At 39.5% G+C, this 13,857-nt stretch overlaps 1 protein-coding gene across 45 annotated transcripts in view; it reads left to right on the top strand.

Annotated features, from left to right (window-relative positions):
• The window catches only part of PTPN20 (protein tyrosine phosphatase non-receptor type 20), a 91,660-nt gene that overhangs the window by 53,387 nt on the left and 24,416 nt on the right, over positions 1 to 13,857 (top strand). For 15 of the 45 annotated variants that reach the window (XM_030797917.1, XM_030797916.1, XM_030797915.1 and 12 more), the window contains 2 exons: positions 42 to 193; positions 3,013 to 3,103. The exons of 16 other annotated variants lie outside the window; for them this stretch is intronic. Coding sequence is in view for 19 of the 29 variants with exons in the window: in XM_030797887.1 (XP_030653747.1) it covers positions 42 to 193; positions 3,013 to 3,103 (243 nt within the window). In the remaining 10 variants the exon portion in view is untranslated. The remainder of the gene's footprint in view (positions 1 to 41; positions 194 to 3,012; positions 3,104 to 13,857) is intronic. 14 more of the 45 variants (XM_030797894.1, XM_030797892.1, XM_030797893.1 and 11 more) reach the window with 1 other exon arrangement.

The following is a 13,857-nucleotide window of genomic DNA, read 5'->3' as shown; positions in this document are numbered from 1 at the left end:
TATACCAGTAACTTACATATGTGAATTTTTCTCTTCCTTAGATACACACAAAATTGTTTCTGAAGGAGAACTAGATCAGTTGGCTCAGATTCAGCCATTAATATTCAATTTTCATGAGCAGACAGCCATCAAGGATTGTTTGAAAATGCTTGAGAAAAAAACAGCAGCATATGATATCATGCAGGAATTTATGGTAAATATTTTCTTAATAAAGTCTATATGTGATTTCTTTTTTTATATCATTGCCAGAGGGTTTCTTTTCTTTTCTTTCTTTATTTGGTTTTAGTACATTGTTTTTACTTTTAAATATTATATATATTTTAAAGTAATAGATGTACATGGTTAAAAGAAAAAAAGCCAAATAGCATAGAAGGATATAAAATATAAAGTCTCTCTCTTTCTTTCAAGACTTTCTAGGGCCCCTTTACACTATTCATTTTGTCATTTTGTCATGCAAACTTTTAAAAAAATTTGTTGGAATGCACTTTACATCCTTAAATTTGTTTTCCTCCTAGATACAATTTCCAAATATATTATCAGCATGTATAGCAGTATCTCATTTTTTTAAGTGTTGCATGGTAATTATATGGATAAGTACCTTAATTTAATATTTAATTTCTGAAATTAAGGTACTTATCCATATAATTAACTACCATGGAACACTTGGACATTTAGGTTGTTCTAGTCTTTGCTATTATGAACAGCAATCATCTCTCTTCAAATACTGTATGCATATATTTAAATATTTTTAGAACAAATTCCTAGAAAGACAATATTAATATTTTGGGCTATCAATTATTTGGATCTTTTCTCATCTCTTAAATGACAAATTATTTCTTATTGATTATTTAATTGGTATTTATTTGAGAACAAAAGAATATCTTTCCATATGTTTTTAAGCCTTTTATATTTTCAGTGAACTGCTAGTTTCAATTCTTTGCCCCATTTTCTATTTTTTGTTTTCTTATTGGTTACTAACTCTTTTTTTTTTTTTTTTGAGACGAGTCTTGCTCTTGTCCCCCAGGCTGGGGTGCAATGGTGCGATCTTGGCTCACTACAACCTCCGCCTCCTGGGTTCAAGCAATTCTCCTGCCTCAGCCTCCTGAGTAGCTGGAATTACAGGCGCCTGCCACCACACCTGGCTAATTTTTGTATTTTTAGTAGAGACAAGGTTTCACCATGTTGGCCAGGCTGGTCTTGGACTCCTGACCTAAGGTGATCTGCCCACCTCGGCCTCCCAAAGTGCTGGGATTACAGGCGTGAGCCACCGCGCCTGGCCGATTACTAACTCTTTAAGGAAAAAAATTATGCCTTTGTGTGTCTTACACGTAGTATTTTTTCTGCTGCTGTTTGTGTTACACACAGGTGCACATGCACGTGCACACATGCCTATTTACCATGAAGAAATAGCTGACTTTTAGTGGTCAAATATGGCAGTCTTTTCTTTGGGGGCTTCTGGGTTTGGGGCTTTATGTGCTCTTTAGGAATGCTTCTTTTACTCTAGGATTGTAATAATTCATGTTTTTTTCTAGTACGTTTATGATTTTTTAAGCATTTAAATCTTTGATGCAGCTAGAATTTAATTTGGTATAAGATGTTTGAGAGGGACTCAGCATTATATAGCTATCCAGTTGTCCCAAGACTGTCCTGGAACTTCTCTTGAGTGGTGTAAAATGCCACTTTTATCATATACTAGAGCCTTACATATATTTTAATTTATTCTTGGACTTTTTCTACTGATTTTCTTATTCCTTTATTGGTATTGTTCTGTTCATTAGCATAGCTTCATATTATCTTTTAACATCTAATGAGACTCATCTGCCATCATTATTCATTCATAAATGAATTTTTTCTCATTCTTCCTACAGATATTTTTCCAGATTTATTTTAGAATTGATTTTCAGAAAGACTTGATCATTTGATTGTACTACTTAAAAGCTTCACAGGCTCCTTGTTCCTCATGGTAGTGGTTGCTAGGTTGGCTACACAAGAGTTACCCCAGAGCTTTGAAAATGTATAGATTCTCAGGCTTTCTCCACAAATATGCTAATAAAGTATGACTAGCTACCTCCTAATTTCATTTATATATGAAACAAGATCATTTATAGTTTTAGTCTGTTGTTGGACTAGATCATGTGCTCTGTGCTTTTATTACCATATTAGTCACAATTTCCCAAAGAGACACGTATGCCTCCATTATTTCCACCCCTTCACCTTCTCTCCTCTTTCCTTCTAAGTACACACTGTTTTTCATATGCTAACTTTCAATGACTCACTAAGGCCCAGTTCAAGGGCTATTTCCCCTTGAGGAGCTTTTCGTCTTGACTTTTAGGTGCAATCTAGTGCTGTCATTTATACTAGTGTCTCCGTACTTTGGTCACGTGGTATTTGATTATGTGTCCTCTAACTACTGTGTTCACTCCTTAAGGATGAGGCCATTATCCAATTCATCTCTGTATTCCAGTATCTGAAACAGGGCCAGGTACCTACTAAATGCTTAATAAGTGTTTGTTGAATTCACACTTGATAAAGAAATTTTTTGAAAGGAAGGATTCTTAGCATCCTAACTATAATTTCTTCAAAGGGGAAGGATAAATTGTGAGACTGTTTGTATATATTTTGTGTTTATATGTTTTTGTTGTTGTTATTTTGTTATTTTTATTTATAAAATGATAGATCTGTGGGTAGGTTCTGAGAAGTGAATAGCCTGTATTTCCTTTTTTTTTTGAAAGAAGAACAAAATGAAGTTCAAGTGGAAAGTATCTCCAGAAAGTTTAACATTTTCTTATTAACCAACTCATTGATTGGCATGTGAAACTTGAGATATTTTATATAGCACTTTTTAAATGGGGATCTAGCTTCACTTATCATACAACACATTAAATAGCAGGTCATGTCATATAGGGGTTTAAGGATCATGAGCATTAAACAAAGGTATATTTTTTTCTTTTTTATTGGTTATAGTAAACACACTATTTATTTATTTATTTATTTATTTTTAACCTTGTAAAGGCTTTAGAACTTAAGAATCTGCCTGGTGAGTTCAACTCTGGGAATCAACCAAGCAACAGAGAAAAAAACAGATACCGAGATATTCTTCCATGTAAGCTAAAAATGGTTTTGATTATTTTCCTGTTTACATTTAGAAAAAGTGCAAAGGGCACTGTATGGCTTTTTGTATGAGACATTTTGGCCTGTGACCATGATAAAGAGTTCTGGTACATAGCACTGGGTGATCTGGGCATATTCTAAGATATGTGCAAGATATGAGAGTCAGGTCCTCTGTTTTCTGGTACATCCTTCAGCCACTGTCACAGGGTCCTTTACAGCAGTCCTTCAGCCTTGTTCTCATATATTGCTGCTTCTCAGAGCATGAGCCTTCCAAAACATAAAATCCAATAATCTGAGTCATACACCACTTTTAGTACCCGAAGCCTTAACCACCTTCTCTGGCTATTTTGTTTAGACACACGAAAAAAGAGCTATTTGCATCCTTCGTCCTGGACAATAAAGCTATTAATCCGCTCTCCAACAGGAGGCTGCCTTTTCATTGCCTCCACATTGTCTCCAATGTTAATTGCCTTAACATTGCTTCCCTGTGTTGATTGGGAGGGTACTGGCACCTTCTGTCCTCCCCACTCAGTTACTCTTAGGAGTTACCCATCTCAGGCCATTCAAAGAGCAGAATCAAAACACAACAATGTAATTTTAATCTTAGGCAGGGTATCTTATTCCATAACTCATATTCCTTTCAAAGTCAAAGTTTTTCAAAACTAAATTTACTATTTTACTTCCTCCAACTTGACCCTCTTCTTATATTCTATATCTTATGTAATCACCAAGTTCAAACCAGAAAACAGGGAGTCAGTTGATTCTACCTCCATAATACCTCCGGGGTCCTCCCCCATCCCTAAGTTCCCACTGCTGCTGACTTAGACTGAGCCCATTTTACCTCTCAGCTGGTTACTGTCTTCTTTCTGCTTCCCTTTCTGATCATTCACAAAAGCTACTGAGATTTTCTTAAAATTCAAGTCAGAACATGTAGCTCTTATTTTAAAGCTCTTTCTTGGCTCTTTGTTACTATCATGGCACAGTTGTTTAACATGGCATATGAATTTCACCTGTTTGCCTCTCTAGCCTTAGCTCTCCCACAAAACTTCTTTTGGTATCTAGAATTCATAATTCTTGTTTTTTGTTTGTTGGTTTTTATGCCTCTTAACCTGCAGTTCTTGAAAGAACTACTGATCCCTTCTTTGCTGAGGCAGTTCCTGCTGTCTTTCTTTTTTCTTTTTTTTTTTTTTTTGAGACGGAGTCCCTCTTTGTCGCCCAGGCTGGAGTGCAGTGGCGCAGTCTCGGCTCACTGCAAGCTCCGCCTCCTGGGTTCACGCCATTCTCCTGCCTCAGCCTCCCGAGTAGCTGGGACTACAGGCGCCCACCACCGTGACCGGCTAATTTTTTGTATTTTTAGTAGAGACGGGGTTTCACCGTGGTCTCGATCTCCTGACCTCATGATCCGCCCGCCTCGGCCTCCAAAAGTGCTGGGATTACAGGCGTGAGCCACCGCGCCCAGCCCTGCTGTTTTTCTTAACCAGCTCCAATAGACTTTTCTTATTTTCCTCAAAGCTAGGTTTGGTGTTTTTCCAGTAGTCTCATAGCATCTTGTAACCACTCTCCCCTTCTACCAAACCATATTTTAATTATTTTTCACTTTTGTTTCTCCTACTAGACTTGAGATAGTTATTATAAAAACCAGAGTGGAACACAGTGACTACTGTCACTAGATAAATACCTTCATAGTTGGTTTATTAAAATTGAAACTAACTTTATGATTATAAAAAACAAATACATTTCCAACATGGTTAAAATAATCTATTCTGTTATCTTCTGTGGGGAGAGTGTGGAGAAGTGCATTGATGAATACTTCTGAAATCAGAGTAATGAACCATGATTAGACATTTTAATAAATAATGCTAATAATTTGTTGCTTCTCCAAAATGTCAAAGGTCCAAATTTTATAATTTCTATTCCTGCATGTGCAGTTTTCCCTCAAGGAGACTAAAAGCAAACATGCCTTAAAAATTAGCCTCTTGGGATTGTAAGAAGCTCATTTTACAATAGAGGGTACATATAATATTTGATCTGACTTGAAGTTTTTATTCTGGATATCGAAAGAGTTACAACTAAGAAATTCAAAGATAATAAAAATAATGTTAAATCATTAAAGTAAGGGAAGTTATGTTAAACTTTTGGCTTTTCATAAAAGAAAAGAAACTATAGTTCAACCATATTCTATTTAAAGGCCCATTGGTACATCTACCTCATAACACAGTGTAATCTAATCTGAAACTCAGCCAACTTAAGTGGCCATCATAGAAAGCTCTTTGGTTTTTTTAATCACACATTTCTTGGCTTTATAGAAAAGGTTCCTGAAGACTCATATCAAGAAAGCTAAAGAAGTAATTTATTTGTCGTCTTCAAATGCTGAGAACACTAAATAGATGAATTCACACACCTTTGAACACTGCAAATATAGGGAGCCTTCACTTTGCATGGCCCCAATATGCTCAAATATCAGTTACTGTGTTTAGCTAAATAACACCAGTCCCACAACAATACAATTCACATTTTAGTTACCACAATATATTCACTGCAAGTAATTGCCTAAAGTAGTAAGCATCTTTGCTAGCACTTTAGTCCACAAGTCCCTATGTAAATAACAGATGTGCATCATGACCAATGACTAATAAATGTTACTTCTTTTGAAATATGTCAGTGATAGGTAACTGTGAGCCTCTTATTCAGTTCACACACAGCAAAGCATGTGATTGTGTTGTCTCCTTGTCTCTCAATGGTAAACCCCTATGACCTTTTACCAAAATATATAATCAAGAGAGAGATTTGGCTGAGAGAGATGAAACTGCAATAAAGAAACAAAAAGTGATAATGTTGGAAATGAAATTTGAATGGAGTTATAGAAGAACTAGCTGACCAGGGACATGCTGACACTGCTACTGCTCAAAAGACTCTAGAGCTGCAGGCTAAAGCACCTGTGGAAGGGGAACTTACCGACATGAATGACTTTGGGAGGCCGAGGCGGGCAGATCACGAGGTCAGCAGATCGAGACCATCCTGGCTAACACAGTGAAACCCTGTCTCTACTAAAAATACAAAAAAATTAGCTGGGCATGGTGGCAGGTGCCTGTAGTCCCAGCTACTCAGGAGGCTGAGGCAGGAGAATGGCGTGAACCCAGGAGACAGAGCTTGCAGTGAGCTGAGCTGAGATAGCACCATTGCACTCCAGCCCGGGCGACAGAACGAGACTCCGTTTCAACAACAACAACAACAAAAAAAAAAAAAAAAAAAAAAAAAAAAAAAGATCCTTTTGCGTGGTTTCAACTTGCGTGGTCATATTTATGGCCCTGTACCATCATGCCAAGCAAGAGTGGCCTTTATTATGTAGTATAGGAATTTTTAGGTATAAAGACAATATCTTCCATTTCTTTACCATTTCACAACTTACAAAGCATTTTGAAGGCTAATAAAAGAGCGAGTCACACAAGTTCTCCAACTCCTGGCCGAATACTTTTTCTGTTACTTGTCTATCAGGGACCTACTCAGAACTAATAAAGGTAGTGACTTAGGTTTCTGTTAGCTTCTCACTTTTCAGAGCATGTTTACATATTTCTCATTGAGTGTTCTGTACGATCATGTGAGAAGAACAGAGAAGATGATAATATCTAAATTTAATGCAAGACAATAAGGAAGGGATAATCTTTCAACAAATCATCTGGACAGTTGCATATTCATGTACCAAAAATGAACTTTGATTCTTACCTCACAACTTATATAAAAATTAACTCAAAATAGATTATAGACCTATCATTAGAATTAAAAACATAAAACTTCTGAAAGAAACCATAGGAGAAAACGTTACTGCCCTTAGGTTTGGCAAATTTTTCCTAAATAGGACACAAAACCCTCAAATTGTAAAAGAAAAAAATAACTTGGACTTCATCAAATTTAAAAAAAAACCCTGCTCTTCAAGGCATATTATTATAAAACCAAAAAGGAAAGCAACAGGCTAGAAGAAAAATACATGCAAAACATTTATCTCACAAAAACTTATATTTATAATCTATAATTACTACAAATCAAGAAGAGGACAAATAACCCAACACTAAATGAGCAAAAAATTAGAGCAGACACTTCTCAAGGAAGATACAAGGTTGGCAAATAAATGCATGAAATGATATTTACCATTATAAATCATTAGGAAAATGCAAATTAAAACCATAATGAGATACCATTTTACATTCACTGCAATGAAATGGAGTTTGTTTCTAATAAAGTTAGACATATACCTACCATATGATTTAGCAGTTCTATTCATATGTTTTACCTAAGAGAAATTAAAGCATATGTCTGCATAAAGACTTATATATTAATGTTCATATCAGCTTTACTTATAATAGCCAAAAACTGGAAACAGTGCAAATGTCCATCAACGGGAGAGTGAATAAACAAATTGTGGTATGTCTACATAATAGAATTCAACTAGGCAATAAAAAATGACTAACAATGCATTGAACAACATGTGTGAATCTTAAAATAATTTTACTCAGTGAAATAAGCCAGTCAGAAGAGTATATACTGTATGTTATGAACCAAATTAAATTCTCCCAAAATTCATATGTTGAAGTTCCAACCCTTTGTACCTCAGAATGTGACCAGATTTGGAGATAGGGCCTTTAAAGTGGTAATTAATATAAAATGAGGCTCTTAGAGTGTGCCCAATCCAATCCATCGGGTGTCCTTATATAAAGAAGAAATTGGAACACACAAGAGACGTCAGGGATCCGAAGACACAGAGAAAAGTCCATGTGAAGACACAGCAAGAAGGCAGCCATTGGCAGGCCAAGGAGAGAGGCCTCAGGAAAAACCAAGCCTGCTGCCACCTTGATGTTTGTCTTAGTTTGTTTGTGTTCCTATAAAGGAATAATTTATAAAGGAAAGGGATTTATTTAGCTCATAGTTCTGCAGACTGGAAGGTTCAAGAGTGGGCATCTGGTAAGAGCTACAGGCTGCTTCCACTCATGGTGGAAAGTGAAGTAAAACCAGCATATGCAGAGATCACATGGTGAGAGAGGAAGCAGGAGAGAAATGGGGAGGTACCAGGCTCTTGCAGAACGAATAGAGTGAGAGCTCACTCATGCCATTAATCTATTAATGAGGGATCTGCCCTTGTGACTCAAACACCTCCCATTAGGCTCCACTTCCAACATTGGGAATCAAGTTTCAACATGAGGTTTAGAAGGGCCAAACATCTAAATCATAGCATTTTGCCCCTGGCCCTTTAAAACTTATGTTCTTACCACATTGCAAAATACAATTATTCCTTCCCAATAGTCCCTAAAAGTCAACTTGTTTCAGCACCAACTTAAAAGTTCAAAGTCACATCTGAGACTCAAAGTAAGTTCTTTCCAGTTGTAAGCCGGTAAAATCAAAAAAGAGGTTATTTACCTCCAAGGTACAATGGTGGTACAGGCATTGGGTAAACATTTCCATTCCAAAAAGGAAAAATTGGTCAAAAGAAAGGGATAATAGGCCCCATGCAAGTCCAAAACACAGCAGGGCATACATTAAATCTTAAAGCTCCAAAATAATCTCCTTTGACTCCATCTCCTGCATATTGGTCACAGTGGTGTGTGGGGTGGGCTCCCAAGGCCTTGAGTAGCCCTTCCCCCCATAGCTTTGCTGGGCGTAGACCACTGGCTGCTTCCATGGGTTGTAATAATGCTGCAGCTTTTTCAGGCTGAGGTGGAATGCTGTGGATAGTTCTGTTATTGTGGGGTTCCAGCACCTTTGTGGCTCCACTAAGAGTTGGCCCGGTGGGGACTCTAAAGAAACTCCAACCCAATATTTCCACTAAAGATTGCCTTGGTAGGGGCTATCTGTGGTGGCTCCACCCCTGCAATAGGCATCTGCCTGCTCTCCCAGGCTTTTTGATATATTATCTGAAATTTAGGTTAAAGCTGCCAAGCCTCCATGTCCCTTGCATTCTGGATGCCTGCAGACTTAACACCACATGAATGCCACGAAGGCTTACCACTTGGCCCCTCAGGAGCAGTGGCCCAAACCCTACCTGGGGCCATTTGACCCATTGCTGGAGCCAGAGCGGCCAGGATGTGGGGAGCAGCATCCTGAGGTGGCCAAGGGTAGTGGTGCTCCAGGTCTGTCCTCAAAAGGCCTTGGGGCCTATTAGGGAAGGGGTGACCCCAAATATTTCTGAAGTGCCTTTGGGCACTTTTTTCAGACACTCCTTCATATTCTTGTCTTTTTCTGAGCCTTCCACACACTTCCAGCCTCCGCTCATCGCCCAGTTCCAAAACTGCTTCCACATTTTCAGGTATCTTTATAGCAACACCCCAATTCTCAGTACCAATTCTCTTAGTCCATTTTGTATTGCTATAAAGGAATACTTGAGGCTGGTTAATTTATAAATAAAAGAGGTTAAGCTCCCAGTTCTGCTGTCTGGAAGGTTCAAGATTGGGCCTTTAGTGAGGGCCTCAGGCTGCTTCCACTCATGGTAGAAGGTGAAGTGGAATCAGGATGCGCAGAGATTACATGGTGAAAGAGGACACAAGAGGGAGAGAGAGAGGTGCCTGGTCCTTTTTAATAATCAGTTTTTGCAGCAGTGAATAGAGTGAGAACTCAGTCAACCCCGAGGAAGGGCATCAATCTATTCATGAATGATTTGTCTCCATGACTCAGAACCTCCCATTAGGCCCCACTTCCAATGTTGGGGATCAGTTTTCAACATAAGGTTTGGAGAGGACAAACATCTAAACCATAACAATACTGGACTTCCAGCCTCCAGAATGTGAAAATAAATTTCAAACCTAGAAAACTAATATACTGTATGCTTCCACATATGTAAAATGTCAGAAAATTTAAACTAATTTGTATTGACAGAACTTATCAGTGGTTGCCTTGGGGAAAGATGAGAGCAAGAAGGATAGATTATAAAGAGGCATGGGGATAGTTTTGCACTGATGGAGATGTTTAATTATCTTTATTGTGGTGGTGGTCTCATGGGTGCACATGTATGACAGTTATACCTCCATAAACTTAAAAAGATGGTTTGTGAGTGCAAAAGTTATATTACACTTTAAAAAAATTTTTCATACACTTCAGCATTATAATGTAGATAGATGGGAAAACAAGCTCTTTCAGGCAGAGATTTAACAAGCTTCTTTCTGTACTTCTTGAGGTTGCTGTATGTTTGTCTCTGTTACTACCACCCACTAATAGTAATAGTAGTAGTAGTAACACTAATATGTTTATTACTATTGCTTATTACTAATTTAAGTCTGTTATAGGTAGTAATATTTAATCCCCACAACAGCCTACCTCTGAGGTGTCAGTATGTTAGTGTCCTTGTTTTACAGAAAGGCTAAAAGAGATTAAGTAATTTTCTCACATTCACACTGCAAATAGCAGAGACAGCTGGGATTCAAACCCAGGCCTAACCACCACTGTATTTATTGTCCATTTTTTTTTTTCTATTTCAAGAAACCTTTTTTTTTTCTCCTTTTGAGATGGAGTCTTGCTGTTGCCCAGGCTGGAGTGCAGCGGCACAGTCTCAGCTCACCTCAACCTCTGCCTCCTGGGTTCAAGCGATTTTCCTGCCTCGGCCTCCCGAGTAGCTGGGATTACAGGCATGTGCCACCACACCCGGCTAATTTTGTATTTTTAGTAGAGATAGGTTTTCTCCATGTTGGTCAGGCTGGTCTCGAACTCCTGACCTCAGGTGATCTGCCCACCTCGGCCTCCCAAAGTGCTGGGATTACATGTGGGAGCCACTGCACCCAGCTGTTTTGTTTCTCTAAGAATCAGAGTCTACTCGGGGGTCAGGGACCCACTTTAGGAGGCAGTCTGTCCGTTCTCAGATCTCTGGCTGCGTGCTGGGAGAACCACTACTCTCTTCAAAGCTGTCAGTCAGACAGGGGCATTTAAGTCTGCAGAGGTTCCTGCTGAATTTTTGTTTGTCTGTGCCCTGCCCCCAGAGGTGGAGCCTACAGAGGCAGGCAGGCCTCCTTGGGCTGTGGTGGGCTCCACCCAGTTCGAGCTTCCTGGCTGCTTTGTTTACCTAAGCAAGTCTGGGCAATGGCGGGCGCCCCTCCCCCAGCCTCACTGCCGCATTTCAGTTTGATCTCAGACTGCTGTGCTAGCAATCAGCGAGACTCCGTGGGCATAGGACCCTCCGAGCCAGGTGCGGGACACAATCTCCTGGTGTGCCGTTTTCCAGGCCCATTGGAAAAGCGCAGTATTAGGGTGGGACTGACCCGATTTTCCAGGCGCCGTCTGTTACCCCTTTCTTTGACTAGGAAAGGGAACTCCCTGACCCCTTGCGCTTCCCGAGTGAGGCAAATGCCTCGCCCTGCTTCGGCTCATGCACAGTGCGCTGCACCGACTGTCCTGCACCCACTGTTTGGCACTCCCTAGTGAGATGAACCCAGTACCTCAGGCACCCCCCCAGTAGGGACAGACTGACACCTCACTCGGCCAGGTACTCCTCTGAGACAAAACTTCCAGAGGAACTATCAGACAGCTGAATTTGTTGTCTCACGAAAATCCGCTGTTCTGCAGCCACCGCTGCTGACACCCGGCCAAGCAGGGTCTGGAGTGGACCTCTAGTAAACTCCAACAGACCTGCAGCTGAGGGGCCTGTCTGGTAGAAGGAAAACTAACAAACAGAAAGGACATCCACACCAAAAACCCATCTGTACATCACCATCATCAAAGACCAAAAGTAGATAAAACCACAAAGATGGGGAAAAAACAGAGCAGAAAAACTGGAAACTCTAAAAAGCAGAGCACCTCTCCTCCTCCAAAGGAATGCAGTTCCTCACCAGCAACAGAACAAAGCTGGACGGAGAATGACTTTGACAAGTTGAGAGAAGAAGGCTTCAGATGATCAAACTACGCCGAGATACGGGAGGAAATTCAAAACAATAGGAAAGAAGTTAAAAACTTTGAAAAAAAATTAGACAAATGGATAACTAGAATAACCAATGGAGAGAAGGGCTTAAAGGAGCTGATGGAGCTGAAAGCCAAGTATCGAGAACTACGCGAAGATTGCAGAAGCCTCGGTAGCCGATGCGATCAACTGGAAGAAAGGGTAACAGTGATGGAAGATGAAATGAATGAAATGAAGCGAGAAGGGAAGTTTAGGGAAAAAAGAATAAAAAGAAACGAACAAAGCCTCCAAGAAATTTGGGACTATGTGAAAAGACCAAACCTACGTCTGATTGGTGTACCTGAAAATGACGAGGAGAATGGAACCAAGTTGGAAAACACTCTGCAAGATATTATCCAGGAGAACTTCCCCAATCTAGCAAGGCAGGCCAACATTCAAATTCAGGAAATACAGAGCATGCCACAAAGATACTCCTTGAGAAGAGCAACTCCAAGACACATAATTGTCAGATTCACCAAAGTTGAAATGAAGGAAAAAATGTTAAGGGCAGCCAGAGAGAAAGGTTGGGTTACCCGCAAAGGGAAGCCCATCAGACTAACAGCTGATCTCTCGGCAGAAACTCTACAAGCCAGAAGAGAGTGGGGGCCGATATTCAACATTCTTAAAGAAAAGAATTTTCAACCCAGAATTTCATATCCAGCCAAACTAAGTTTCATAAGTGAAGGAGAAATAAAATACTTTACAGACAAGCAAATGCTGAGTGATTTTGTCACCACCAGGCCTGCCCTAAAAGAGCTCCTGAAGGAAGCCCTAAACATGGAAAGGAACAACTGGTACCAGCCACTGCAAAAACATGCCAAATTGTAAAGACCATCGAGGCTACGAAGAAACTGCATCAACTAACGAGCAAAATAACCAACTAACATCATAATGACAGGATCAAATTCACACATAACAATATTAACTTAAAATGTAAATGGGCTAAATGCTCCAATTAAAAGACACAGACTGGCAAACTGGATAAGGAGTCAAGACCCATCAGTGTGCTGTATTCAGGAAACCCATCTCACGTGCAGAGACACACATAGACTCAAAATAAAGGGATGGAGGAAGATCTATCAAGCAAATGGAAAACAAAAAAAGGCAGGGGTTGCAATCCTAGTCTCTGATAAAATAGACTTTAAACCAACAAAGATCAGAAGAGACAAAGAAGGCCTTTACATAATGGTAAAGGGATCAACTCAACAAGAAGAGCTAACTATCCTAAATATATATGCACCCAACACAGGAGCACCCAGATTCATAAAGCAAGTCCTGAGTGGCCTACAAAGGGACTTAAACTCCCACAAAATAATAATGGGAGATTTTAACACCCCACTATCAACATTAGACAGATCAACAAGACAGAAAGTTAACAAGGATATACAGGAATTGAACTCAGCTCAGCACAAAGTGGACCTAATAGACATCTACAGAACTCTCCACCCCAAATCAACAGAATATACATTTTTTTCAGCACCACACCACACCTATTCCAAAATTGACCACATAGTTGGAAGTAAAGCTCTCCTCAGCAAATGTAAAAGAACAGAAATTATAACAAACTGTCTCTCAGACCACAGTGCAATCAAACTAGAACTCAGGATTAAGAAACTCACTCAAAACCGCTCAACTACATGGAAACTGAACAACCTGCTCCTGAATGACTACTGGGTACATAACGAAATGAAGGCAGAAATAAAGATGTTCTTTGAAACCAACGAGGACAAAGACACAACATACCAGAATCTCTGGGACACATTCAAAGCAGTGTGTAGAGGGAAATTTATAGCACTAAATGCCCACAAGAGAAAGCAGGAAAGATCCCAAATTGACAC

This window comes from Nomascus leucogenys, chromosome 18 (assembly GCF_006542625.1).
Source record: "Nomascus leucogenys isolate Asia chromosome 18, Asia_NLE_v1, whole genome shotgun sequence".
NCBI lineage: Eukaryota > Metazoa > Chordata > Mammalia > Primates > Hylobatidae > Nomascus > Nomascus leucogenys.
The sequence above is the reverse complement of the archived record's forward strand: the minus strand, read 5'-3'. Positions and strand labels throughout refer to the sequence as shown.